This window comes from Sorex fumeus, unplaced genomic scaffold (assembly GCF_029834395.1).
Source record: "Sorex fumeus unplaced genomic scaffold, SorFum_2.1 ptg000007l, whole genome shotgun sequence".
Lineage (NCBI taxonomy): Eukaryota > Metazoa > Chordata > Mammalia > Eulipotyphla > Soricidae > Sorex > Sorex fumeus.
Window position 1 is genome coordinate 41,052,650 of NW_026606064.1, and position 26,953 is coordinate 41,079,602.

Genomic DNA, 26,953 nt, shown 5'->3' on the forward strand with positions numbered 1-26,953 from the left:
GTATTGATATGAAATTAACTAGGCACTCATCTTTTAAATTAATTTTCATTTATCATGATTACCAAATAATGAATACCAAATTTAAAAATGAATACCAAAATTAAAAATTCTTTTGGTTTTGAAAAAAATTAATTTTGAATTATTTTTCTAATTTATTAAGATATATGAAAACTCACTGATCTAGGAGGTCATATTTTAATATACGAGCTACAATACTATTTCTGCACATTATGTAGTTGGCAGGCTGGAGCGATACCACAGCGGGTAGGGCGTTTGCTTGCAAGCGGTCAATATGGCCAACCCAAATTCGATTTCTTTGCCCCTCTCAGAGAGCCCAGCAAGCTACTAAGAGTATTTTGTCTGCACAGCAAAGCCCGGCAAGCTACCCGTGACCATATTCTATATGCCAAACACAGCAACAGTTGTCACAATGGAGATGTTACTGGGCCTGCTCAAGCAAAATCAATGGACAACGGGAGGACAGTGACAGTGACAGTGATGTAGTTGGCAGATCTTAGATGTAGGCTAACAGAAACAATTGAGAAGTCAGAGAGATAGCACAGTAGGTAAAGTGTTTGCCTTGAATGTGGCCAACCCCATTTTGTATTCCTCTTCCCATACAGGGCACCACAAACACCACCAGGTTAGTTCTGACATTCTTTAGCTGTTTTTAATTCCTTTATGATTTTTATTTTTGTTTTTACATTCTGTGTTATTTTTCTTTACCATGCCTCTTGTTATTCAGGGACAACTCCTGATTTGGTGTCCAGGGACCATTCCTGGTGGTGCTCAGAGAACTATATGTAGTGACTGGCATTGACCCAGGTTGGCTATATACAGGACAAGCAGCTTACTTCTGTGCTCTCTCCAGCTCTTGGTATTTGTGTTTTTTAAATTGAAGTTCCATATGATAAGGTGATCTCACTTTGATGTTGGTGGGATACAGTTACCATTTGGAGTAAATACAATCCCCAGAGAATTAGTGGGATACACATTATATATAATCCGAACAACTGCACCTACATACAATCACATCTTGATGTCCTGTCTTAAAAATGCTCACTTCTTTCTTAAAAAGTATTTCTAGGTGCCAGAGTGATAGTGCAGAGGGTAGGGTGCTTTCTTTGCATGCAGCTGACCCAGTTTTGATCGTCAGCACCCCACATGGTCCCCAAGCCCTGCCAGGAGTGACCTCTGAACACAGAGCCAGGAGTCAGCTCTGAGCGCCACTTGGTGTGACCTGAAAACAAAAATAAACAAAAATAAGAAATATTTTTAATTGGACCTATAAATAGGTTAACCTATATATAGGACAAGGACGCTTTGTGTGTGTGGCGGGGGGGGGGGGGGGGGAGTGTCTTGGGCCACATCCCGTAATTCTCAAGATTTATTCCTGGCTCTGCACTCAGAGTGCAGAATCCTGGTGGTTCTTGGAAACCATATGGAATACTGGGTACCGAATCCACATCAGCTGCATGCAAGGTGAGCACCCTGCCTCCAGATGCTGAACAAGGGCTTTTATTTTACCAATTTATAAGCCTTCTCTTTGTTATGTTTAAGTCACAGTATCCTTATATCAGTAAATGGTATAATTAGAGTTTTTTGTTATCACTTTATATTTCAAACTACAATTCCCTCACCCATCTGGCCAAAGTTTGCATTCAGGGGTAGTCAGCTATGATTGATTCCATACACTGCTTACTCCCAGCCCCCATCATCTTACTAACTCTACATCTTTTAAGACTTCCCAAATTCACTTTTCCTTTTTTTCCTATCCCTGATGTCCAAAGGTGGGTCCATATTTGCTTTCAAAGCTTACTGAAGACTACATTTATTAATCATGCAAACAGTTGCATATACTTTGTAGCAGAGAAGAATTTTGGAATCTAAAAGAATTTTTGCAATGCCATTCCCATGTAAAAGACTAATAAAAGTCGCCAATAATCTTATAGCCTGATAATGATTTATTCTCCAATTCTTAATTTCTTCATCTATAAAATAGATGACAAGGCATGTTTCATATGGCGGCTTGTAAATTGGATTGGATAATAAAATTTACCACATTGCTGGGCTGGAGCGATAGCACAGCGGGTAGCGCATTTGCCTTGCATGCAGCCAACATGACCGACCCGAGTTTGATTCCTCCACCCCTCTCAGAGAGCCCGGCAAGCTACTGAGAGTATCTAACCCGCATGGCAGAGCCTGGCAAGCTCCCCGTGATGTATTCAATATGCCAAACACAGTAACAAGTGTCACAATGGAGACGTTACTGGGCCTGCTGGAGCAAATCGATGAACAACGGGAAGACTGTGACTATGAATCCCTGGATGATGAGCATTCTACAGAGACAGGGTGATCAATCTCGATCTCTCTCTTAATGCAATATTCTTTAGCTGAAGAAAAGAAAAAGATGGTGCATTTATTAGTTGGATTCTCCCCCTTCTTATCCCAGTATGGCAGTTTTCAACCGTGACCTCAAATTATATTCTAGGAAGATTTTAAATTTTTTTTATTTTGTGAGTGCCACTTAGGGCCACTCAGTTCAGTTAAGTTAGCATATTTGTAAAGGGTTTTCAAACTTTGACACTTCTTAATAACTAAAGTGGAGAATATTTAGCAAATAAAGTAGATAATGCTTTAAATCATTCCAGTAAAATAAATAATCCTTGACATTTATAGATTTCAAGAGGGCAGGTTAGTATTTCAACCTAGTTTATCAACCTACTTTCATCTGATTCTGTTTAATTTTGCTTATTCCAATTGTTCTCTCATAGATGATGAAAGAGGATAGCACCTTGTATTTGAAATTTCATACTTTAGTACTATGTCATATTTAGTTTTATATAAATAATCTACTGCATTGCCAAGAAGAGAAAGGAGCACAATGATTGTTTATGCAATTGAAATATTATTCCAGAAAAACAACGCAGTGTCAACATGAAAATATCATAAGCTTATAGAGCCTCCCTTTCTTACAAATAGTATCTTTTTCCTATTCCACAAAATCAACACTCATAAAAATGTTTTTTAAAAAGATCATTTTCGGGGCCGGAGAGATAGCACAGCGGGTAGGGCATTTGCCTTGCAAGCGGTCGACCCAGGTTCGATTCCCAGCATCCCATATGATCTCCTTTGCACCACCAGGAGTAACTCCTGAGTGTAGAGCCAGGAGTAACCCCTGTACATCGCTGGGTGTTACACAAAAAGAAAAAAAAAGATTTTCCTTTTAAATTGAGGCAAGAAAATTATTTTGAATGATTATTAATTGAGCAAATATTTATTAGCATCTAGTACTTTGATTTGGCATACAAAATCAAATGAATATGGTCTCTACCTACTTGGAGCTAGAGTACAAAAAGGGAGAAAAACAAATATAAAAATACATAGTTCAGATCAATAGGGATAGTGCAGTGAATAGTGCATTTGCCTTGCACATGGCTGACCTGAGTTTGATCCCTGGCATCCAGTATGGTTCCCCAAGCACCGCCAGGAGTAATTACTGAGAACAAACGAAGAGTAACTCCTGAGCATTGCTGGCTGTGTTAAGAGCAACAATAAAAGAAGCTGTTGACTAACAGGCTTTATAAGGCTGGTCTGTACTCCTGACTGCTCAGCAGAGCTCTCTAACACTGTGTTTTCTAGTTTCTCTTAGCCTGGCCTCTTCTTTTCAATGTTTTCATTTCTCCTGCCTGTAATCCTAATTATAGTTCTGATTGCTTTCCAATATATTTTCTAAGGAAAAATTCATTCTAATAACTCATAAGAGCTATGCTTGGCAAAAATTTAGCCTCTTTAAATCTAATCGCATTTATGATTAATGACTCCAAAACATTTTTGTAATTATTTAGACTAATGGACTAAGTTACCTTAGTTTTTTTTAAAATCTGTATTCTTAATGTTTTTCTCTATAGATTCTCATATTTACATTTGATAGTTACCTGGAGCCAATTCAGATACTTGGTGTTTTCTCTCAAAATTGGGACCAGGGTGATAACTCAAAGGGATGAGGAGAATGCTTTCCATGCTCAAAGTTAAAATCTATACCACCTCGTCCTACTCTGCTCACAATGTCATATCACCACCCAAGCACTGTCTAGCCCTGGTCTACACAAATCACAAATCATCCTGTTAATCGTCAATTGCCTCGAGCAGGCCCCAGTAACGTCTCCTTCATCCTAGCCCTGAGATTATATTCAAGGCTCTTTAGGAGAATGAGACCCATCATTGTTACTGGAATTTGGCATATTGGGTACGGCACAAGGAGTTTGCCAGACTCTGCCATGTGGGCAGGCTACATTCAGTAGCCTGCCAGTTTGTCCAAAGTAGGAATGAGATAATAAAATGTCATAATAGGATGTCCGCGCAGCCGTGAATGTATTCCACAAGAATACAAACATGCTTTCAGACACAGAAAAAGCCCTTTGTTTTTTTTACCAAACTTTGATATTAGCATAAGAAAATACTTGAATTGCTGTGTAAACACAGAAAGGATGGCAGCAATCTATTTCTCCCACCACCCAAGTTAGGTAGTTTCCCCCACTCCAGGGAGGTGGATGGCGATGGGCAGGAGAAGAAAGGAAACAAGGCCAAGCTAGTCGGTCTTAGCAGCAGTTTATTACATGGAAGAGATGTATGTCGTGGAGGCCCCAGGATCTCTCAAGCACGTGCTCCTTTGTTCTCTCAGCTTCTGTCCTCAGCCCCATCTTCCCAGGTTCTCTGACCCACGTGCCCCTGTCCCCGCCCAAGAGCCCTGAAATCTCCCTTATATAGATAATAGTACCTCTAAAGGGTTTAATATAGTGATGCCATCAAAAGGAGTTACAGAAAGAACCTTGAGGCAGCAAAACGTACATTGTTTCTTTACATCTGCAGGCCAGTAATTTTGGCCTTGGGAAAGAAGATACAAAACCAAACTGAAACCTTGCACTTGGGCTTGCATCCCAAAGACCAGTCTGCTAGAGCTTGGAATCTACATCCCAAAAGATCAGGCCTGGCTAGATCAGGCCTGGCTGATATCTGCATATCTAAGAACTGCTAGGTTTCTGTGAGAAAAGGGAAACTGCCTCTTACAAATTTTTCATAAAAGTTAGCTGAGGCTTGTAAGATAAGTTCTTGCTTTCTCTGAACTCTTATTTCACTTTAGTTTTAGGCTCTAATTCTGCAGCTCTTCCTGGACAGTACAGATTCTTAAGTTCTAAAGAATTACAACTGTCAATAACCATTAATGTTCTTCCAATAAGAAATTTAGATTGAGAATTCTGCTTTCTCTGTAGGTACCTTTCTGATAAGAAATCTTCGTTTAAACCTAAGTACGCCCTGGTCTACATAAATGCATATTCCTAGGAGTGGTTCAGAAGCTCAAGGAATGAAGAGAGAAGTATGCTGGCAGTAAAACTTGAACTGTAATCCAGGATCTGTGCCAATATGTGGCACATCCTCCCCCAGGTACACCTAAGATGGGGAGCATAATGAGAGATGACAGTGAAGAAAGAAACTCCCTCTACAGTCTTAGTTACCCAGATGAGTGCCTAGGCGAGAGGGGATGCCTGCCTCCTTAGAAGTGCTCCAGCAATGGCACTTAAACTGTAATCCAGAACCTGCACCAAGGCATGGGCTCTCTTACCCCAGATGGGTACAACAGCAGCATGTGGCATGGCCTCCAGGGTGGCAGCCTCTCACACAGCAACCAGTTAATTTCCCCTTTTGTAATGCATTGGACCCATATCTCAGTCTCCTTTACCAAACTCTTATGAGGGCAGCCTTGCTACCCCAACCACTTTAAGCCAATGGACCACTAGCCTATTCAAATCAAAATATCCCTAACACCCACCACTAAAAGGGTACCAGCTAAAAGAGACACCAATAAATATACCCTAAGACATATCTTAATAGTTCTGAACACAAGACTGTACACACCCAATCTAAAAGAACACATTCCCTGAATCAGTGCTAGAGGCCCCACACAAGTCACACAACACCAAAGAGGAAGGTGAAAGCCTTGAAGGGGAAAGAGAAGACCACCATTGACTGAGCTCATACAGAGTCCTCCCTGGCAGTGAGAAGTGGACACTGACAGTGAAGTGGAAGGATCCATCTCCATATGACTATAGCATCATTGGAAAACAGCGAAGATCCCCACCATGAAGAATGGATGAAGATAGGATCCCTGAATCCTCAAAAGGGGGTACCCACATATACATATACAATAAAATACAGGAAGAAATGAGGGCAGAAATAAAGCTGCAAACATAAGTGTCACTAATAAAAAATTCAGTAGATGAAATAAAAAAAAATTAGTGGAGGTCCTCAATAGTAAATGATAACAGCGGAGGACAGAATCAGTGAGCTTGAAGATGAGCTACAAAAAGCATTCAGTCAACAACGGAAGATGGAAAGAGACTTCAATATAGCTCAAGGGCAAATAAGAGACCTAGGTGATGAATTCAAAAGGAACAACATAAGAATCATGTAAGTACCAGAAAGACAGGAAGGAAACTTCAATGAAGTAGTAACAGCTAAAGATATCATTGCTGAGAAGTTCCCAGAGCTGGAGAATTCAGGTGTCTAGTTAAAAGAGACCCTAATAAAAAGACTAAGCACTGTAGCACTGTAGCACTGTCCTCCTGTTGTTTATCGATTTGCTTGAGTGGGCCCAGTAACGTCTCCATCGTGAGACTTGTTATTGTGTTTGGCATATCAAATACATCACGGGTAGCTTGCCAGGCTTTGCGGTGCAGGCGAGATATTTTGGTAGCTTGCCGGGCTCTACAATAGGGGCAGAAGAATCGAACTCGGGTCAGCCATGTGGGCCGCATGCAAGGCAAACGGGCAAATGCCCTACCCGCTGTGCTGTCGCTCCAGACTAAGACATATCATGATCAGAACGAATGAATACTACGGGTAGTCACACAATACTGCAAGCAGCAAGGTCAAAGAAGGAAATCACATATAAAAGAGCATTCTTTAGATAAACAGCAGGCTAATTAGAAAAAAAATCCAGGCCTGAAGAGCAGTGGGATACAGTAAAAAAAAAAAAAAAAAAAAAAAAAAAAAGAACCTCAATGAAATGAACACCTCACTAAGAATACTTTATCCGGCTAAATGCTCACTCATACTTGAAGGAATGGTACACTATCTCATGGACAAACAACTTAGTAACTTCATAGACTCAAATCCAATCTTAAAAAAAGGATTGAAGGAGCTACTGTACAACGACAACACACACAAACACAACAAACATCTACATAAAGATAGTACAAAACCCCATGACAATAATCTCTCTTAATATCAATGTTCTAAATGCACCAATTAAGAGATACAGAATTGCAAACTGGATTTAAAAAAAATTGAATCCAATATCCTGCTGCCTATAAGAAACACATTTGAACAGTAGAAGCAAACACAGACTCAAAGTCAAAGGTTGGAAAACAATTTTCAAGCAAACAACTCCTTAAAAAAATGTCTGGGTGGCTGTAACATTATCTGACAACATAGATTTCAGGCTGAAAAAAGATTAGAATGGACAGTGAAGGTCATTTTTCTAGTAATCAAGAGATATGGATCACTTGAGCACTTGATCACTTGATCCCCCGTTATTCATCGAGTTACTCAAGCAGGTGCCAGTAATGTCTTTATTCATCCCTGTTGCGTGCTAGCGTAGCCCAGTGGCATCTGTTCATTCTAGGAACATGCAGAGCCTCAAACCGATCATTCAGGGTCTTGATGAAGAAATCTGACCATCTTGTAGGTGGGCGTCCACGTGATCTTTTGACGTTCCGTGGAATCCAGTCAGTACTGGCTCTAGTTCAGCGGTTGTCTGTAAACCTCATTACGTGTCCATTTTTGATGCCTTGGCAAATGAGACAGTGTCCCTGATTCTTGAGATATGGATATCAGGAAGAAATTGCACACCTAAACAATATGCACCCAATGAGGAGCCAGAAAAACATTTAAAACAACTGCTAATAGACTTCAAGGAGGACATTGGTAGCAACACAATAGTAGTTGGAGGATTCAACATCATCTTGTCACCTCTTGATAGGTGACTGAGAGTAAAACTCAGCAGGAAAATATTCTTTGAAGGAAGAAATGGAAGAGAGAGGGCCAGTAGCTATGGACAGGACTATTCATCTACCAAAAGTCGAATACGCATTCTTTTCCAGTACACATAGAATATCCTCCAAGATAGACCACATGCTAGGTCACAAAACATACCTCCATAAAATCAGGAAGATAGAAAATGTATCAACTCACTTTTCAGACTATGATGAACTGAAAATAGAAGTTAATCACACACAGAAATGGAGAGTCAAATCAAACATCTGAAAATTAAGCAGCTCAATGCTGAACAATCAGTGGGTACAGAGGAAATCAAGGAAGAAATCAAAAGATACCTGGAAACAAATGAGAGTGGGGAAATGAGCTACTGTCTCAAAAGTTTGAGACATAGCTAAAGTAGCTATATTTATAGCTCTGCAAGCATTTCTCAGGAAGGAACAAGGGGACAACATAAATAACTTGACTTTACAGCTTAAGATCTTAGATAATGACCAAATGAAAAGAAGCCCCAACAAGGCAGGAGGAAAAAATAATAAAACTTAAAGCAGAAATCAACGAGCTGGAATCCAAAAAAAAGGATCCAAAAGATCAATGAAATTAAGAGTTGGTTCTTTCAAAAAATAAACAAGATAGATATACAACTAGCAGGACTCACAGAGAGAGAGAGAGAGAGAGAGAGAGAGAGAGAGAGAGAGAGAGAGAGAGAGAGAGAGAGAGAAAACCGTAATAAAATGAATCAGAAATGAAAAAGGGGTCATCAGAACAGAAACCATAGAAATTCAAAAGATTATCAGAGGTTACTTTGACAATCTGTATGCCACAAAGCAAGAGAACCTGGAAGAAATGGATAAATTCCTAGATTCCTGTAACCTCCCAAGGCTGAACCAAGAAGACTTTTAATACCTGAATAGACCCATCACTATCAAAGAAATTGAAATGGTAAGAAAAACTCTACAAAGCAAAGGCCCATATTCAGATGGATTCTCTGGTGAATTCTACCAAACCTTTAAAGAGGACCTACTGCAATCCTTTTCAAGCTTTTCCAGTGATTGAAGAAACAGAAACACTCCCAAACAGTTTGTATGAGGCATATATCGCCTGACCATATATCACCTGATAACAAAAACTGAGATACACCACACAAAAAAGTTACAAGCCAATATCCCTGTTGAACACATATGTGCAAAGATCATCAACAAAATGTTAATAAATAGAATCCAATGACTCATTGAAAAGATCATACACCATGACCAGGTAGGATACATCTCAGGGATGCAAAGATGGTTTAACACTCACAAGTCAATAAACATCACTTATCATATCAATAAAAGAAAAGGTAAAACTATATGATCTTATCCATAGATGCAGAGAAAGCATTTGACAAAATACAGGACCCATTTATGATGAAAACTCTCAGCAAAATGAGAATTGAAGGAACTTTTCTCAATATAGTCAAAACTATCTACCACAAACCCACAACAAGCATTATTCTCAATGGGCAAAAATTTAAATCCTACCCTCTAAGGTCAGGGACAAGACATGGATGCCTACTTTCACCACTTCTATTCAATATAGTACTGGATATATTTGATGTAGCAATTAGGCAAGATAAAAATATCAAAGGTATCCAGATAGGAAAGAAAGAATTCAAGCTGTCAGTATTTGCAAAGGTAAAGGTAAAAGGTAAAGGCCCTCCCGTTGATTGTCGATTTGCAATGACATGATATTATACTTAGAGTACTTTAAAGCCTCTACCAAAAAGCTCCTAGAAACAATAGATTTTTTTGTATAGTAAAGTGGCAAGTTAAAAATCAATCCCCCAAAGTCCATGGTTTTCCTGTTAGTAAATAAGAAAGAGAAGAAAGTGATATTAAAAAGCAATCCCATTCACAGTCGTGTCTCAGAATGCAATTAATTCAAAATCAGCTTAATGAAGGAAGTAAAGGACCTGTTCAAACAAACAAACAAACAAACAACCCCAAAAAAACCCTACAAAACTGTACTTCAAGAAATAAGAGGACATAAAGAAATGACACATCTCACAAATGCACTGAGATTTTAGTAGACTCTCCTTACTCATCTTTCCCAACGCTGCTGTATTATAGGCTCTTTCAGGGTAAGGGGAATGAGAACCATTATGTTTACTGTTTTTGCATATCGAATATGCCACGGGTAGCTTGCCAGGTTCTGCCATTCAAATATGGAACAATAAACCCCCACAAATAGCTAACAATACTTGGGGAAAAAAGAAGATGGGAGGCATCACCCTTCCCAACTTCAAACTGTACTACAACACAGTAGAAATTAAAACAGCATGGCAATGTAATAAAGATATGTGCAGACAAAGGAATAGAGTCGAATATATTGACACACACCCTGAAATATATGATAATTTAACCTTTAATAAGAAAGCAAGAAATAAGAATCTGGCAACAAAATTCTCTTTAATGAGTGTCACTAGCTGGGGGCTGGAGAGATAGCACAGCAGGTAGGGTGTTTGCCTTGCAAGCGGCTGACCCAGGTTCGATTCCTAGCATCCCATATGGTCCCCTGAGCACCGCCTGGAGTAACTTCTGAGTGCAGAGCCAGGAGTGACCCCTGTGCATCGCCAGGTGTGACCCGAAAAGCAAAAAAAAAAAAAAGTGTCACTAGCAAAACTGGACAGCTACGCATACACAAAAAAAATAAAAATGGACACATATCTCCAATGCAAATGTCAGATCAAAAGAGATTAAAGACCTCAACATCAGATCTGAATCCATAAGTTACATGGAAGTAAATGTAGGCAAATTCATCCACAATATTGAAGCTAAAGCTATCTTCAAAGATGAAATACCACTCAATAAACTAAAGGTAAAGGTAAAGGTAAAGGCCCTCCCGTTGATCATTGATTTGCTCAAGCGGGCCCAGTAACGTCTCCATTGGAGACTTTGTTGTTACTGTGTTTGGCATATCGAATACATCACGGGTGGCTTGCCAGGCTCTGCCGTGCGGGCGAGATACTCTCGGTAGCTTGCCGGGCTCTCTGAGAGGGGCGGAGGAATCGAACTCGGGTTGGCCATGTTGGCTGCATGCAAGGCAAATGCCCTACCGCCGTGCTATCACTCCAGCCCTGAATAAACTAGTGGAATACAAGATAAGAAATATGGGATTGCATGAAACTAAGAAGCTTGTGCACCTCAAAAGAAAAAGTGGTCAAGATACAAAGATATTCAACAGAATGGAAAAGTTTGGTCACCCAATAACCTTCTGATAAGAGATTTTAATATCAAAGATATACAAGGCACTGGTTTAACTTTACAAGAAAAATCATCCAACCCCAACAAAAAATAGGCTGAAGAAATGAACAAATATTTTCGCAAAGAAAAGATTCAAATGGTCAAAAGATACATTATAAAATGCACTTCAATTGCACTCATTTGTGGAATATAAAGTAACAGTATGGGAGATTTATACCCAAGAATAGTAGAGATGAGTAAAGGGGGTATTGCTTCACAGCCTGGAAACTGCCTCACATGCTGGGAGAGGTGATAGCTCAGAGAAGGGACTACTAAGTAAAGGATGCTTGGAGGACCCACTTGGGATGGGAGATGTGTACTGGGAGTAGACTATAGACCAGACATAATACCTGCATTTCATACCACAACACCCTAAAGGAGAGAGTTAGTAAAAAGAGAGCCCACCTGCCACAGAAGCAGAGTGGAGGGATGGGAGGGGAATGAGGGAAGGATGCTGGGCACACTGGTTGTGGGAGAATGGGCACTGGTGGAGGGACAGGTACTTGATCATTGTATGACTGAAACGTGAGCATGAAAGCTTGTAAGTTGTATAAATGTATCTCACAGTGATACATTAAAAAATTTTTTAAATTAAATAAAAAAACGAAAATAAAGAAACCTTAGCTTGAAAAAATAATAATAAAAAATAAAATGCTCTTCATCACCAATCATTAGGGCAATTGAAATCTGAACACTGAGATAGCATAGATAGATAGAGATAGATAGAGACTGATGCACTTCCAAAAGAACACGAGCAACACTGCTGGCACAGATATGGGGAAAATAGGGACTCTCCTTCATTGTTGGTAAGAATATCAACTGGTTCAGTCTTTCTGGAAATCAATATGCATATTCCTAAAAAAAACTAGATAATGAGCTCCCATTTGACCCAGCAATACCACTTTTGGGAATATACCCCGAGCCTCCAACAACACATCAGAAACACCATGTGCACTCATATGCTCATTGCAGCACTATTCACAATAGCCAGAATCTGGAAATAGCCTTAGTGCCCAAGAGGAGACAAATGGATTAAGAAACTATGGCACATCTATACAATGGAATACTATGCAAAATTTAGGAAAAATTGAGTCATGAAATTTGCCTATAAATGGATGGACATGGAGAATATCATGCTGAATGAAATGAATCGGGAGAGGGACAGATATGGAATGACAGCATTCATTTGAAATATAAATATATATATATATATATATATATATAGTAGCACAGTAATATCCATGACCTGGGAAAATAGAAGATAGGAACAACTGGCCAATATTTGGAATCAACCACAAGTGAGGTGTGGGGAGGAGGGTAGGTAAGATAGAGAAGGGACCAGTATGACAATGTTAACTGGGAATGATCACAATAGACAAGAACTAAGAACTAAGTGTTAAAAGTAGATAAAGGGATATTCCTGATAACCTTTCAGTATCTCTATTACAAACCACTTTGCCCGGAGAGAGAGAATGAGAGAGAGAGAGAGAGAGAGAGAGACAGAGACAGAGACAGAGACAGAGACAGAGACAGACAGACAGAGACAGACAGAGATAGACACAGACATACACACAAAGAAAGTGAAGTGCTTGTCAAAGAGGCAGGTTGGGGGTTGGGTGTAGTGTAATGGAAGGGAAATTGAGGACACTGTTGCCGGGAAATGTACACTGGTGGAGGGATGAGTGTTGGAACACTGTGCCACTGAAACCTAATCCTAAATAGTTTTGTAAGGGTCTATCTCGCAGTGATTCAATATGAAAAAGAAAGGAAAATCCTTCTCAAGAACATTGCTTGTGAGACACACACTCCTAATGTGGGGTTTTTCTTTTAGAATACTTTTCATTACTGCAGAGAAATAGAAGAGAAACAAAATCATTCTTATGACCATGGACAAAATTTAAGCAGTTTGATATTTTATTCTTATTTTATTTTCTACTTGTATAAATGAATTTATATCTAAATTTTTAGCTTTCCATTATACCAAAAACAATTTTGCCTCTTTAATTTTTGTTGTTACTGTTTATATTGTCATGCCTGATGGTTCACTTACTTCTGGTTCTGTGTTCAGGGAAACCTCCTTTTGTGCTTAAACACCATATCTGGTGCTAGGATTGAGCCCAGATCAGGTGTGTGCCAGGCAAGTACCCATGCCCATAAATATTCCATGCCCATAAATGTTTAAAAAAAAGAAGAAATTTAATCATGTTACAAAAATTTCTACTGGATGTTATCTTAAGTTAGCTTCATTACACAATGTGGTAGTTTCTGGGTGGGGAAGGATCTATTCTCTATTATTAGACATTTCAGCTATTTTTAACAAATTCTGCAACAAATATTTTAATGCATAGTTTTCAAGTTGTTCTTTCATGATCAATCATCAGATGTAGAATTAGTGGGCTAAATATGAACTGCTTTCCTAAGTCTGGACTTTTTAGGGAGCATGTAGAGCACCTCAGTTATTTTTGGGGGGGTTTAGTAATAGATAGGTTCCCTCAGAAATGAAAGATTGAAAAATTCTGCCTTCATTTGTGTGGGAGACTGTGAGTGGCCAGCACTCAGAACAATTGAAAAGGCTGAATATTGGTTCTATCCTTAACCTTGATGATAATGTCTTTCTCTGGAGCAGAGGAAAGTTGAAAAATTGTGTCAGACTCGTTTCCAAACACTGCTAGTTGCTACTGACAAAATTATATTATATTCTGCCCTTTATAAATGAGCAAACACTGAAACAATCCCAAAGCTATTTTCTAGATATCAAAGGAAATCCTCTATTGATGTCTTTGTTACAAATTTGCTCTTTTTGATATGAAGTTCTTGCTATTTCCTGGACCATTATTGGTATGATGAGCTTATTCATCTTGCTTCATCTGCCCCTAAAAGGGAGGGCAGAACCAAAGCATACTTAACTGTGTTAGTCATCATTAGGAGAATCTTCGATGATTAATTGCTCAGAATACTTAAATGCTTAACAGCATTTAATGAATGAACTGCTTAATCAATGAACTGGCATAAACTGCATAACTGTCATGTAACTAAGCAGTATTCAATTGAGTATATACACTGAATATACTGAACTCTGCGCCAGGCTGTTTCCACTCAGGGAGCACCAGAGGGTGGCAGGAGAGAGCCCTCCTCACCCCAAGAGACCCAGCCCCGGCAGCCGACTTCCACCACCCAATTGCTGCCACGCTCCAGGATGCTTTCCAGACCATGCGGCTGCTTTGCGGTCGCACAGCACATTATGGGAAACTTCCTACCCATTGTCCATAATTACCACACCATGTTTGATGGAGTTCAGACAGTAGGCAACAGATCATAGAGAGAAATATATATATATATTTGTAAATATATATAATATATATATATATATATGCCTCTCAGAATGCCTGGCAAGCTACCGAGAGTATCCTGCCCACACAGGCAGAGCCTGGCAAGCTACCTCTGTCGTATTCAATATGCCAAAACCAGTAACTATAACGGGTGTCATTCCCCTGACTCTGAAATAGCCTCCATTTGTTGGGAAAGACGAGCAAGGAGAGGTTGCTAAAAATCTCAGGACTGGGACAAATAGAGATGTTATGGGCACCTGCCCAAGTAAATTGATGAACAACGGGAGGACAGTGATACAGTGACAGTGATACAGTGATATACGCTGCATCTCCTTATCCGCACATTTGCTAATAGTCATTGGTAATTCTAGATTTTGACTATTTTGTATAACACTGCCATTAACAAAGTGTGACTTTTGTCCAGCCCTTGGAATCTGAAGCAAAGATAACTCAACAGGTCTCTTTGAACTTGACGTTCAACTACCACTGTGCAGTTGTGATGACTGCACACTCTTGGTCATTATTCAAGCCTGCTCATACATGTTGTATGAGTGAACCCGTGATTTTCACTATTTAGTGATAGCATAGACAGATCATTCGAAACTTGGTGCCACAGATAGGTCCTCACATCCACCACTTCACACTATTTGGACTTTGGCACTACAGTTGCTGCCATGTGCTGGCAAATGCAAATCTCCTGGGAGACAAAATGTCAGGTGCTATAGCTGCTGTTCCATACTTCAGACCATGCCTCGGTCACTGCCTATGGCCACTGAACTTTAACACCAGAGTCACATCTCTAAGAGCAACCCTGGCTCCTAGCCAGGTTCACTAGAGCTCAGTACTATAGCTACTATAAGGCAGTCGTGACTGTAGATTCCTGGTAGTTCTCCAGGTCTACACAAACTCCTGGAGTCACAATCACTGCCTGGATTTTTTCATCAAGCATAACTATTTCTCCTGATTTCCACCTACACTGACACCAACTGAAACCCTTTCCTATACAACATCAGGCATAATGAAGAAATGGAATAATTCACCTGCATTGTCAAATAAAGACCAAAACTCAGAGAGAAATATCAAGCACATCATATTGTTCTAAATTCTCTAATGAATATTTCTAAGCAATAAGTCTTTTAATCCTCACTGAATTTTTTTTCTTTTTGGGTCACATCCGGATATGCACAGGGGTTTCTCCTGGCTCATACACTCAGGAATTACTCAGAACCCAGCTCGGAGGCATGCAAGGCACTACCTGCTGTGCTATCGCTCCAGCCCAATGTCACTAAAATTTTTAAAAATGGAAAACAGTGTTAATAAAGAAAATTTGATGATAATCCATAAAAATTTTGTTGTGAAAAATTCATAGGAATCATTCAGCTAAAATATACAGTGTATGGAGAGAGAGAGAGAGACAGAGACAGAGACAGAGACAGAGAGAGAGAGAGAATACAATAGTCAAGACACCAGTGATATAGGGATTTATAGGGATTAAGGCAGATTCTTATATGTATCTAATCCCTGGTTGATTCCAAATACAAATATGCATCTGAGCATCACGAGTTATAGACTTGGAAATCCTTGAGCATTTCTGGTATGGCTTGGATGGAACTGGGCACTAGCACTTCAGAGCCCAGGCAGCACTGCAACATACTCAGGACATATGTTGAACTGTTTCAGCTGGCTGGCTTAAATTCACTCGGAGTGGTCCCTGGAAGCAACACTTGGGAGATCCCAAAACATACAAAACACAGTAACAAGAAAAAAAAGAATATAGCAGTTGAAGTAAAACACATAGGTCCAATAGCGGAATGGAAGAAGCTGAAAAATCTAATCAGTGAACTCAAGAACAAGTTGAAGAAAATCATAAAAATAAAAAGCAGGAAAAAGAAAACTTTGAAAAGAGATCACTAGTTGTTGCTTATTACACAAAAAAGTGAGAGTTCTTAACAAAGAAGATGGGATTGTGCACTTGTGTTCTGGTTGATCTATAACCTTGGACTATTTATGATCGTTGGCCATGACCATCACCTTCTGGCACTGAATAAGAAGTTTATAGTATGTCCAAAGAATTGTTCACCCTCCTAACTCCTGTTGTCCTCAAGCTCAGCCCCTCAAGTAAAACCAAGTTCATTATTATGCTTTCGGCTGGAGCAATAGCACAGCGGTAGGACGTTTGCCTTGCATGCAGCCAACATGGCCGACCCTAGTTCGATTCCTCCGCCCCTCTCAGAGAGCCCGGCAAGCTACCAAGAGTATCTCGCCAGCACGGCAGAACCTGGCAAGCTCCCTGTGATGTATTCAATATGCCAAACACAGTAACAACAAAAGTCTCCAATGGAGACGTTACTGGGCCCGCTTGAGCAAATCGATGATCAATGGGAGGGCCTTTACTTTACTCATAAATGTCTAAGATTCATTTCTATTATCATTGACACTACTCTATCTAAGGTCATATTTTTCCTTTCATTTTGCGAGATATAACAGGTGGGGAGGTTCCCTCAAGCAATGCTCAAGAGGCTAAAAGTCCTATGGGGTACCAGCCAACACAACCTGCAGTTCAATACAAGGGTCTGAGGATGCAGTGCTACTTAGTTCCAGGAGTGCCAGGGATTAAACAGGTCATTTGAGGCGTGCTTGGGGACCTCTCATTATCTTCTAGAACATATACATCCTCCCCAGTGGCAGCTGGCACATTGATTATATTTTCTTATTATTAGCTTAATTTTTAATTTATTAATAAATTAATAAAATTATTTATTAAGATCCCTGTTAAACTATTAAGATCTCTTATTAAGATCCCTAATATAATAGGTATCTATATAATAATTGTATTAAATTACTATATGTGTATGTTCATAAATTTGGAAAAACTGGAAATACTTATTTAGTAATAGAAATAAACTATTTTTTATTCTTCCTAAGAACACAGTTTTCTGTGTGTTGTATAGAAGTCCTTTAATCTGGCTTTAATGCCAGACTAAATCACTTTATCTTTTGAAAACTTCAATATCTCTTATGGATAAAAAGCATGTACATATGATATCTGAATTCTTTATTTAATGTTCTGATTTATCCATCTCTATATCTCTAATCATATTGCTATGATTACTGTGACTTTCAGGTTATTCAAGGTCATGTTATTTTTTTTCAGATCATGTTAATTTTTAAATTACTGTAGACATTTACACCTATAAATTTATTCTCAACTCTTGTTATTATTTTATTTCATGGTTTTACTATACTGAATTATTAATCTATAAATCTTTAGGGAATATATAAATTCATTTTTTCTTTGATGTAAAGACAATCTCAGAGTGAGTTTTTTGAGGTGTATTGCATTATAATATTAATGGAGGTTTATGATGTGTACCACTAATTTTTTGTTCATGGACAGGATAAAATGTTAAAACATAATGTAAATGGGGGGAACAAAAATAACAGAAATTTGATGAAAGTCATGTTTCTGTAAGATTAATTCTAGTTTTTTAAAAGAAATCAATCTTAGTGGAGCTATGGGAGTTGACTAGATATATTACCAGTCTCATTTGCTAATGACACTGGGTGCTAAGAAATGTAAGTGATATGCTAATAGAGTTTAGTTTTCCCTTAGTCCCCAGTTTGTTATGTTAAAGTTGAAATGGGAAAAAATATTCTGGGACCAAATTTATCATGTTTCTGATTCTCTTCCTCTCCACAGCTACACTGTATTTAACTTGTATGTATGCACTGCACTGTCCTCTCATTGTTCATCGATTTGCACAAGCGGGCCCAGTAATGTCTCCATTGTGACGGTTGTTACCGTGTTTGGCATATCAGATACGTCACAGGGAGATTGCCAGGCTTTGCCGTGGTACTCTTGGTAGCTTGCTGGGCTCTCCAAGAGGGGCAAAGGAATCGAACTCCAGTTGGCCATGTTGGCTGCATGCAAGGCAAACACCCTACCCATTATGCTACTGCTCCAGCCCAAGTTGTATGTATACCAGTACTAAACTGGAGTCCACTTGACTGCCAGAGTCTGGTTCTGGGGATACCATTTGCCCACAAAACGATTTAAGCTCCATTTGCAATGATTCCTTCCCTTCACAGCAGCTGATTAGACCAGGGTTGGAAGTATAAGTATTGCAAGTGTGGTATTTGTGTGCAGGGGATGGGGGTGGCACTGGGTCCTATTTGTCTGAAGTAAGGCCAGTTAAAATCTGTTAATACTAACAAGACTCCTCAAGTCTTTACTTTGCTAGAAAAAAGTCATTGACACTCTGAGACTTGAAATATCAACATAATAAGGGGGGCCTCACCAAAAGTGGAGTACAATGAGAACCTGAAGATAAAGCCATTATAGAAGTCAGGAATGAAGTTGCAATACAATAGGATCATTCAAGGCCATTCAAATGTGGGTGAAAGGATAACTCCAAGAGCTGGAGCATGGGAGTCCTGAATTTGGTTCCTGGCATATAACATGGTCCCCTGAACATCCTCTCTAGTAGCACCTGACCAATGACCTCTGTTGTGACCCAAATTAGTGCCCTGAAAAGGAAATATGAGAAAAACCACCTCAAAGCACACACAAGAAAATGCATAAATAACAAATTCATACTAAAAGCTGTTTAATGACTTAAAAATCTGTAGATTTTACTTTTTTATTTTCATTCATGTTTGAGAGTTATGATCCCTATAAATCTCACAAAAATAACAGGGAATAAGACACAAGGTAGAATTATTGATAGTTTAGAAGTTCTCTTAAGTTTCATTTGTGCTAAACAAATTCTATAAACTAAGACTAAAAAAATCCATCTTTTAAAATTGCTGATCACGTCACTGTCACTGTCCTCCCATTGTTCATCGATTTGCTTGAGAAGGCCCAGTAACATTGTGAGACTTGTTACTGTGATTGGCAAATCGAATACATTACGGTAGCTTGCCAGGGTTTGCTGTGCGGGTGAGCTTGCCGGGCTCTCGCCTGCACAGCAAAGCCTGGCAAGCTACCCGTGATGCCAGAGGGGCAGAGGAATCGAACTCGGGTCGGCCATATTGGTTGCATGCAAGGCGAATGCCCTACCTGCTGTGCTATCACTCCAGCCCGCTGACCATGAGTTCTCACAAAATACACAAGGTCTGCAATTTGCTCGAGCTCGAGCGGGCCCAGTAACGTCTCCATTGGAGACTTTGTTGTTACTGTGTCTGGCATATCGAATACTCTCGGTAGCTTGCCAGGCTCTCCGAGAGGGGCGGAGGAATCGAACTCGGGTCGGTCATGTTGGCCGCGTGTAAGGCGAACACCCTACCCGCTGTGCTATCGCTCCAGCCCAAGGTCTGCAATAACTTTTGATATATGAAAGTGATGATTACAAAAAAAACCCAACAACAAACATCTTGTGTGAATATGTGATGACCATAAGTCTGAACTTTAGAAATCTAGATCATGCAGGCATCACTGAGTTTTAAAGAATGCAAATAACATTGCTATTAACATAGTTGTGACTTCTGCCCAACCCCTTGCATTTTAGAGCAAAGTAGCCCAACAGGTCTCTTTGAACTTAGCATGCACCTACCAATGTGCAGTTGTGATTGCACACCCCTGGTCATTATTCAAGCCTACCTCAGTTTGGGTGGCAAGCAAATACTTGGATTTGTAAAAGAATTCACTGACACAAAATGAAAGATTATTTTAGGGAAATAGGGCATTTTCAAAGAAGGGGTAATTGGTCCTATTTTACAGAGTAAAAGACCCAGAGTTGTCCTTTGTCCCAATTTATTACCACTCCCCAACCACTGAAGGCTGCCTATATGGATTATGCCTGGGCATATGACTTAGGTTTGGGAGTCAGGCCCAAGGTACTTTTTTCTTATTGCTCAAAATTGGTGGATCGATTTATTTGGAGCGATAGCACAGCGGGTAGGGCGTTTGCCTTGCACGCAGCCAACATGGCCGACCCGAGTTCGATTCCTCCACCCCTCTCGGAGAGCCTGGCAAGCTACCGAGAGTATTCGATATGCCAGACACAGTAACAACAAAGTCTCCAATGGAGACGTTACTGGGCCCGTTCGAGCAAATCGATGATCAACGGGAGGGCCTTTACCTTTACCTTTACCTTTATTAAAAAAAAATTTTAATAGTGAGACATCATGATGTACAGTTGCAGACTTACACATTTTTTGTGCTTGGGTTTCAATTATATAATGATCAAATACCATCCCTCCACCAGTGCCCACTTCCCACCACCATGCATCCCAGTGTCCCTCCCACCCCCCATCCCCCCCAACACTCCCTGGCTCTGTGGCAGGGCATTCCCCTCTGTTCTCTCTCTCCTTTTGGGTGTTGTGGTTTGCAAAAAACACATTGAGTGGCAATCATGTTTGGTCTATAGTCTACTTTCAGCATGCTTCTCCCATTCTGGGAGGGTCCTCCCAACACCTTTATTTGGTATTCCCCTCTTTATCTGAGCTCCTTTTTCCCTAGTATGTGTGGTTGGCCTCCAAGTCATGGAGTAGAATTCCTGGTACTAATCTCGGCTATTCTTGGGTGTTAGTTTCCTATTTTGTTACTTTATGTTCCCCAGATGAATGCAATCTTTCTATGTCTATCCCTTTCTTTCTGAGTCATTTCGCTTAAAATGATACTTTCCATGTAGTACCACTTGTATGTAAATTTCGTGACTTCATCTTTTCTAACAGCTACATAGTACTCCATTGTGTAAATGTACCAAAGTTTCTTTAACCAGTCATCTGTTCTCGGGCACTCAGGTTTTTTCCAGATTCTGGCTATTGTAAAGAGTGCTGCAATAAACAGGCAATTGCAGATGTCACTTCAACTATACTTTTTTGCCTCTCTGGGATATATTGCCAGGAGTGGTATTGCTGGATCAAATGGGAGCTCAATTTCTAATTTTTTGAGAATCATCCATACTGTTTTCCAAAAGGGCTGAACCAGTCGGCATTCCTGGTGGATCTATTTAAAGATCAAAGATCCTTTTCTTTTGAAATAATTATTATATTATATGTTTCAGGTATTGTTAAAATTTGTTATATGTTTTAGGTATTGTTAAAATTTAACATATCTAGTACATTAAGTTAATCATTAAAAGTCCTATTTTTCACCAAATAGTTATCTCCTTTATCATGATTTACCTATCCCTCTCCATCTTTCCTTGAGATGACTTCTTTCCTAACGCTGAACTGTAGCAATCAGTGCTACCTACCTACCCTTTGTCTTCCCCTCATAAATCTTTTTTTCTGTCATCATTATCAATAATCTATTCTTAACATAAGATAGGACTGCTGCTTAAAGGTGATGAAACCAAGGTTTTATTGCTTGTTTGGCCCTGAAAGCATCTCAGTTGGAAAACAAAAAGATCAAAAATATTTTAAAAATCAATAACAGAAGAGCAGTTCCTTCTTATGATAAGGAGGGGAGACCAGGAAAACTCACAAGTTAAAATAAATAAAATAAAATAAACATATGTATTACATATGTTTGAGATAATATAATAATTATTGGTAATATTTAGGGTCTTCCTGAGATTAAAATTTGATATAAAAGTATATATTTATGAAAATTACCATTTAATATTTTTATTTTAGTTATTTTGAAGCAGTGATTATATAAATCTCTGGGATGAATTCAAGCTTAAGACAAGAGGATTATTCAGGATAATCAATAATACGTAGTTGATTCCTTCCATAAAAGATAATACTTAAGTTTACTTATTAATAACTTATTTTTAAAATTCTTTTTATTTTTATTACTTAATTCTCACAAAAACATTTTATTATATCATTTAATGAGGATGAAAGTGGACATTAATGAGATTAAAAATCATAAGCTATTAGAGTTGGAGAGATAGTATAGGTGGTAGGGCATTTGCCTTTCAGGAGCCTGGCCCAGGTTTGATTCCTGGCATCCCCTATGATCCACACAAGCACTGCAAGGAGTAATTCCTCAGTGCAGATCCAGGAATAACTCCTGAGCATTGCCAGGTGTGGCCCAAATACAAAAACAAAAGCAATCACAATTGTAAAATGGAAAAGCAGCTGGAATCCTCTTCAGACTAAAACACCTGCTCAATATGCTGCTACCTCTTCACACTTCATGCTTTTTGAAAAAGTAAAAATTCTACTTTGAGAATATTATTGCAATAATTGTTGAATTTCACAATATTAAAGAAGCCATAGTAACCTTTGTTTTTGTTATTACCCTATTTATATATTTTTTTAAAAAAATCTTCCATGAATGAGTTATTGATGTGATTACCTTTTTAAATTAGAATTGAAATGCTTACAAAAATAGCTATTGCCACATTTTTACTGTCAAAATAATTTTCAAAAAAAGTGTCAAAAAATTTGCTGGTATTATTAAAACATTTGCAGCAATTTTGCACTGAGATAAGGTAACTTCTCTTATCCCGAAGGCAACTATCCTTGTCCCAAAGCCTAAAAATAAGGACAGTTTGTTCTAAATTTACTGTTTACCTCAAAACCTTTCTTTTGTATATGTTTTCAGATAAGACAGCCCTTAAGAAAATTTTGTTTTATATCCCACAAAGTAACCTGATTATTCTATGTCTATCCCTCTCTTTCTGACTCATTTCACATGGCAGGATACTCTCCATGTCCATCCATTTATAGGCAAATTTCATAATATGAGATTAATACCCAAGCACAGTAGAAACAAGAGTCAGGAGGATTGGTTCATGGCTGGAAGCCTGCCTCAAGTACTCAAGTGCCAGGAGGAGAAAGCAGTTAGGACAGAGGAGGGACTACTATGACAAAGATAGTGAGAAATAATCAGTCTGGATAACAACTGTGTGCTGAAAATAGGTAAAAGAACAAACATGATAACCTAGCTGATAGCAAACCATGCCAAAAAGAGAGAGAGAGAGAGAGTTCCATAGAGACAGATGGGGGAGGGGGGCGGGGAACTGGGGACATTGGTGGTAGGAAATGTATACTGGTGGAGAGATAGGTGTTGGAACATTGTATGACTGAAATCTGACCATGAACAGCTTTGTAACTTTGTATCTCCCAGTGATTCAGTTTTTTAAAGAAAGATAATTTTATTGTTCATTCTAGAGTTCACTGTCTGGAGTGTACACTTCCTAAAAATTCCTGTAAAAAAAAACAAAAACAAACACTTGAGATCTTGAAGATAAGATAGTTGCTTTGAGACCATGAACCCACCATTTTCCAACCTGCCAGTGCCAGTAAAGCTTTATTTCAACTTGCTACTGTATTTCTCCATTGAGTAATCTCTGGTGGCAGTAGAATCAGTAACTTTGTGGTTACAAAATGATTCTACGTTTTAATATAAGAATTTACAAGTGTTTAAGGAGTTAGCTTTTAATTTTCTGACTTGCTTTATCTGCATATTTTTTCCTAGGGTCAGCGTCTTTTTGAAAAGTTGCTTCAACTGACTTCACAAAACATTGAAATCAAGCTAGTGAGTGATGTAACGGCTGATTCAAAGGTATTAGAAGCCTTAAAATTAAAGGGTAAGGCCAAGGCTGATATGCTACTCTACCACTGGCTTTTCAGTTAAGATACCTTTAATTGCACTTAAATAGTTTCTTTATAATCGCATGTCACTAAGTACACCTCTTATTTCTCCTTTAAAAGTCCTATTAAAGCTCAAATGAAAAAAAATAATCAACACTACTGGGATTTTTTAATAGTGTTGTTGCATACTGGTGATTAAAGGATAATTAGAAAGAAGATGTTTTCTTCCTCTGAACACTTCAAAGGTTAAAGAATAAAAGCCACTTCTCATTAGAACAAACATTGGAATTGTTTTACTCTTTTCTATCTAATTTAGGGAATTCCTCGTTTAAAAAATTCTTCAAAGTTTTAAAATAGTATGGTCAGATGTAGGAGCCCATACAACATTGACTTAATGTTTAAGATAATTTTTAAAATAATTTTTGCAAAACATCATGCTGTGGCCAATTTGTAATTTGCCTTACAATCTCATGAAGACTGGGGATAATTATGAAATAAAGTTTTTCATTTTGCTACATTGTCATTAACTGAACTCTCATTTCCACAATGTTCTTACTAAATTTCTTATCACACTGTAAGCCTCTCAAAGAAATTGGCACGTATGAGTCAGTGAAAATGTTCCCCACGAGAAATAAGATGTTAATCAGTGAGTGTGTTAAACCTGACAACATCGATGAAAGTGAAGGGCATTGAGGAACAGGCATGCAGAGGCCCCCATGCGTGAATTTTGTGCTCACCAAGGATGTTATAAAGAATACAAAATATATAAAGCAAGTATGTATTTAGCATGCATTCTGTTGGGGTTTAAGTGTTCATTTAAGGAAAAGAGAATAGAAAGGACACTTGGAAGAGGGAGTGGGGCTTAAAGAGGAAACACCACCACTGTTTCTTCTCTATGGTTTCAGATTGTTCCCCCCCATTCTCCACTTAAAATGAATGGGAATATCATGCTTGAGGTTATGACCATATTTAGCCATATTTCGGAGTTGTCATGGTAATTATAAACCGTGATGGTACTTTTTGACATTTTCAAGTATTTTAACTGATCATATAATGAGCAAAAGTTCACCCAGTGGTTGTGTGACCTGACCTTCACTTGTTCCCCCTGATTGTAACAATGGGAAATACCTTGCAGGGGGACATATAACTGGGTGGAATTTTCATCTCACTGTAAATATGACCTTGGTGCTATTCTGCAAGATGTTTGGTTTAAACACTAAAGACCTGTTTTACTTCTCCCTGTCGTTTTTCATACTCCCATGATGTCCTCATTCCATTAGTCATCTACTTTCTAATAGCATTAAATCTTAGTTTGTGCTGTTCTTGTACCTTTGTGCAATTGTACCTTTTTTTCTCCAAGATTTTAAGTAAAAGTATATTCTAAAATATGGAGCAAAATGTGAAACAAATAAAGGAACCCAATTGATCTTCATTTCTGCAGAAGAAAAGTAAAAAATGATAATGTCTACTGGGAGATGTAAATTGCACAAGGCAAAAGTTTGACCAGTCTATGTATTTACCACCAGTAAGAATTTTCCATGCATAGAGATAATTTATAAAAAATTACTGGGTATGAAAGCTTCATTAATTACAACAGCATAATTCTTTTGAAAAACTAGAAAATGCTTGGTTCAGCAAAGTAGAAATCTATGATTAGTTCTCTTATTTAAAAACATGCAACTGGATTTCCACTATTGACAGTGTCAGGAATGGATTACTTTGGTTTGATTTGTCTTGGGAACATATCCTGAAGTACTAGGAGTGTGTGTGTGTATGTGTGTGTGTGTGTGTGTGTGTGTGTGTGTGTCGGTGGGTGCTTTTTTTGTGCTCAGTAATGTGGATAGCTCTAGCAGTGCTTAAGGAACCATGTGGTTATCATTGAGCTAAAGAATAGATTACTTTTGAATAAATGTGGGCACCTGTTTTTGTAAATGATTTTTCTTATATGAAAGAATAAAAATGCAAATGAGTTAGGAAATGAGGGAAGAAACTAGAGAGTTCTATTACTTTTGACTGTATGTCCACAAATCTGTCCCTTGACAGACTCATGCTAAATTTTGTAAATACAACCAAAATTACAGTATGGATGCTACCAGGCATTGCACTGCTGAATTCTTCACCCTTTTTTTAAAAAAAAATTTTATTAGTGAAACACCATGAGATACAGTTGTAGACTTACAAAATTTTGTGCTTGGGTTTCAGTTATACAATGATCAAGTACCCATCCCTCCACCAGTGCCCATTTTCCACCACCACGGGTCCCAATATCCCTCCCACCCCCCAACCCCCTACCCCACCCTGCCTCTGTGGCAGGGCATTCCCTTTTGTTCTCTCTCTCCTTTTGGGTGTTGTGGTTTGCAAAAGAAACTTTGAGTGGCAATCATGTTTGTCTATAGTCTACTTTCAGCATGCTTCTCCCATCCTGGGAGGATCCTCCCAACACCCTTTATTTGGTTCTCCCTTCTCTACCTGAGCTCCCTTTTCCCCTAGAATGTGTGGCTGGCCTCCAAGTCATGGAGCAAAACTGCTGGTACTAATCTCCGCCACTCTTGGTGTTAGTCTCCTATTTTGTTACTTTATGTTCCCCAGATGAATGCAATCTTTCTATGTCTATCCCTCTCTTTCTGACTCATTTCACTTCACCCTTTTTACTTCGGCATACTGTCCTGCATAGTGGTACGTGATTACCATTATAGTAGAGCAGTGATTCTCAGTCTTTCTACACTTTGGACCAGCAACTGATCCATGTACCAGTGACTGAAAATACTGGTTGGCTACCTAGTCAGAGAATAGCTA

General features: G+C 38.8%; 1 protein-coding gene across 1 annotated transcript in view; it reads left to right on the top strand.

The window, feature by feature from the left end:
• PLD5 (phospholipase D family member 5) overlaps positions 1–26,953 on the top strand; it is a 493,931-nt gene that overhangs the window by 286,955 nt on the left and 180,023 nt on the right. Inside the window, exon 4 of the mRNA XM_056136541.1 lies at positions 24,042–24,153. Within this exon, the coding sequence (XP_055992516.1) occupies positions 24,042–24,153 (112 nt within the window). The remainder of the gene's footprint in view (positions 1–24,041; positions 24,154–26,953) is intronic.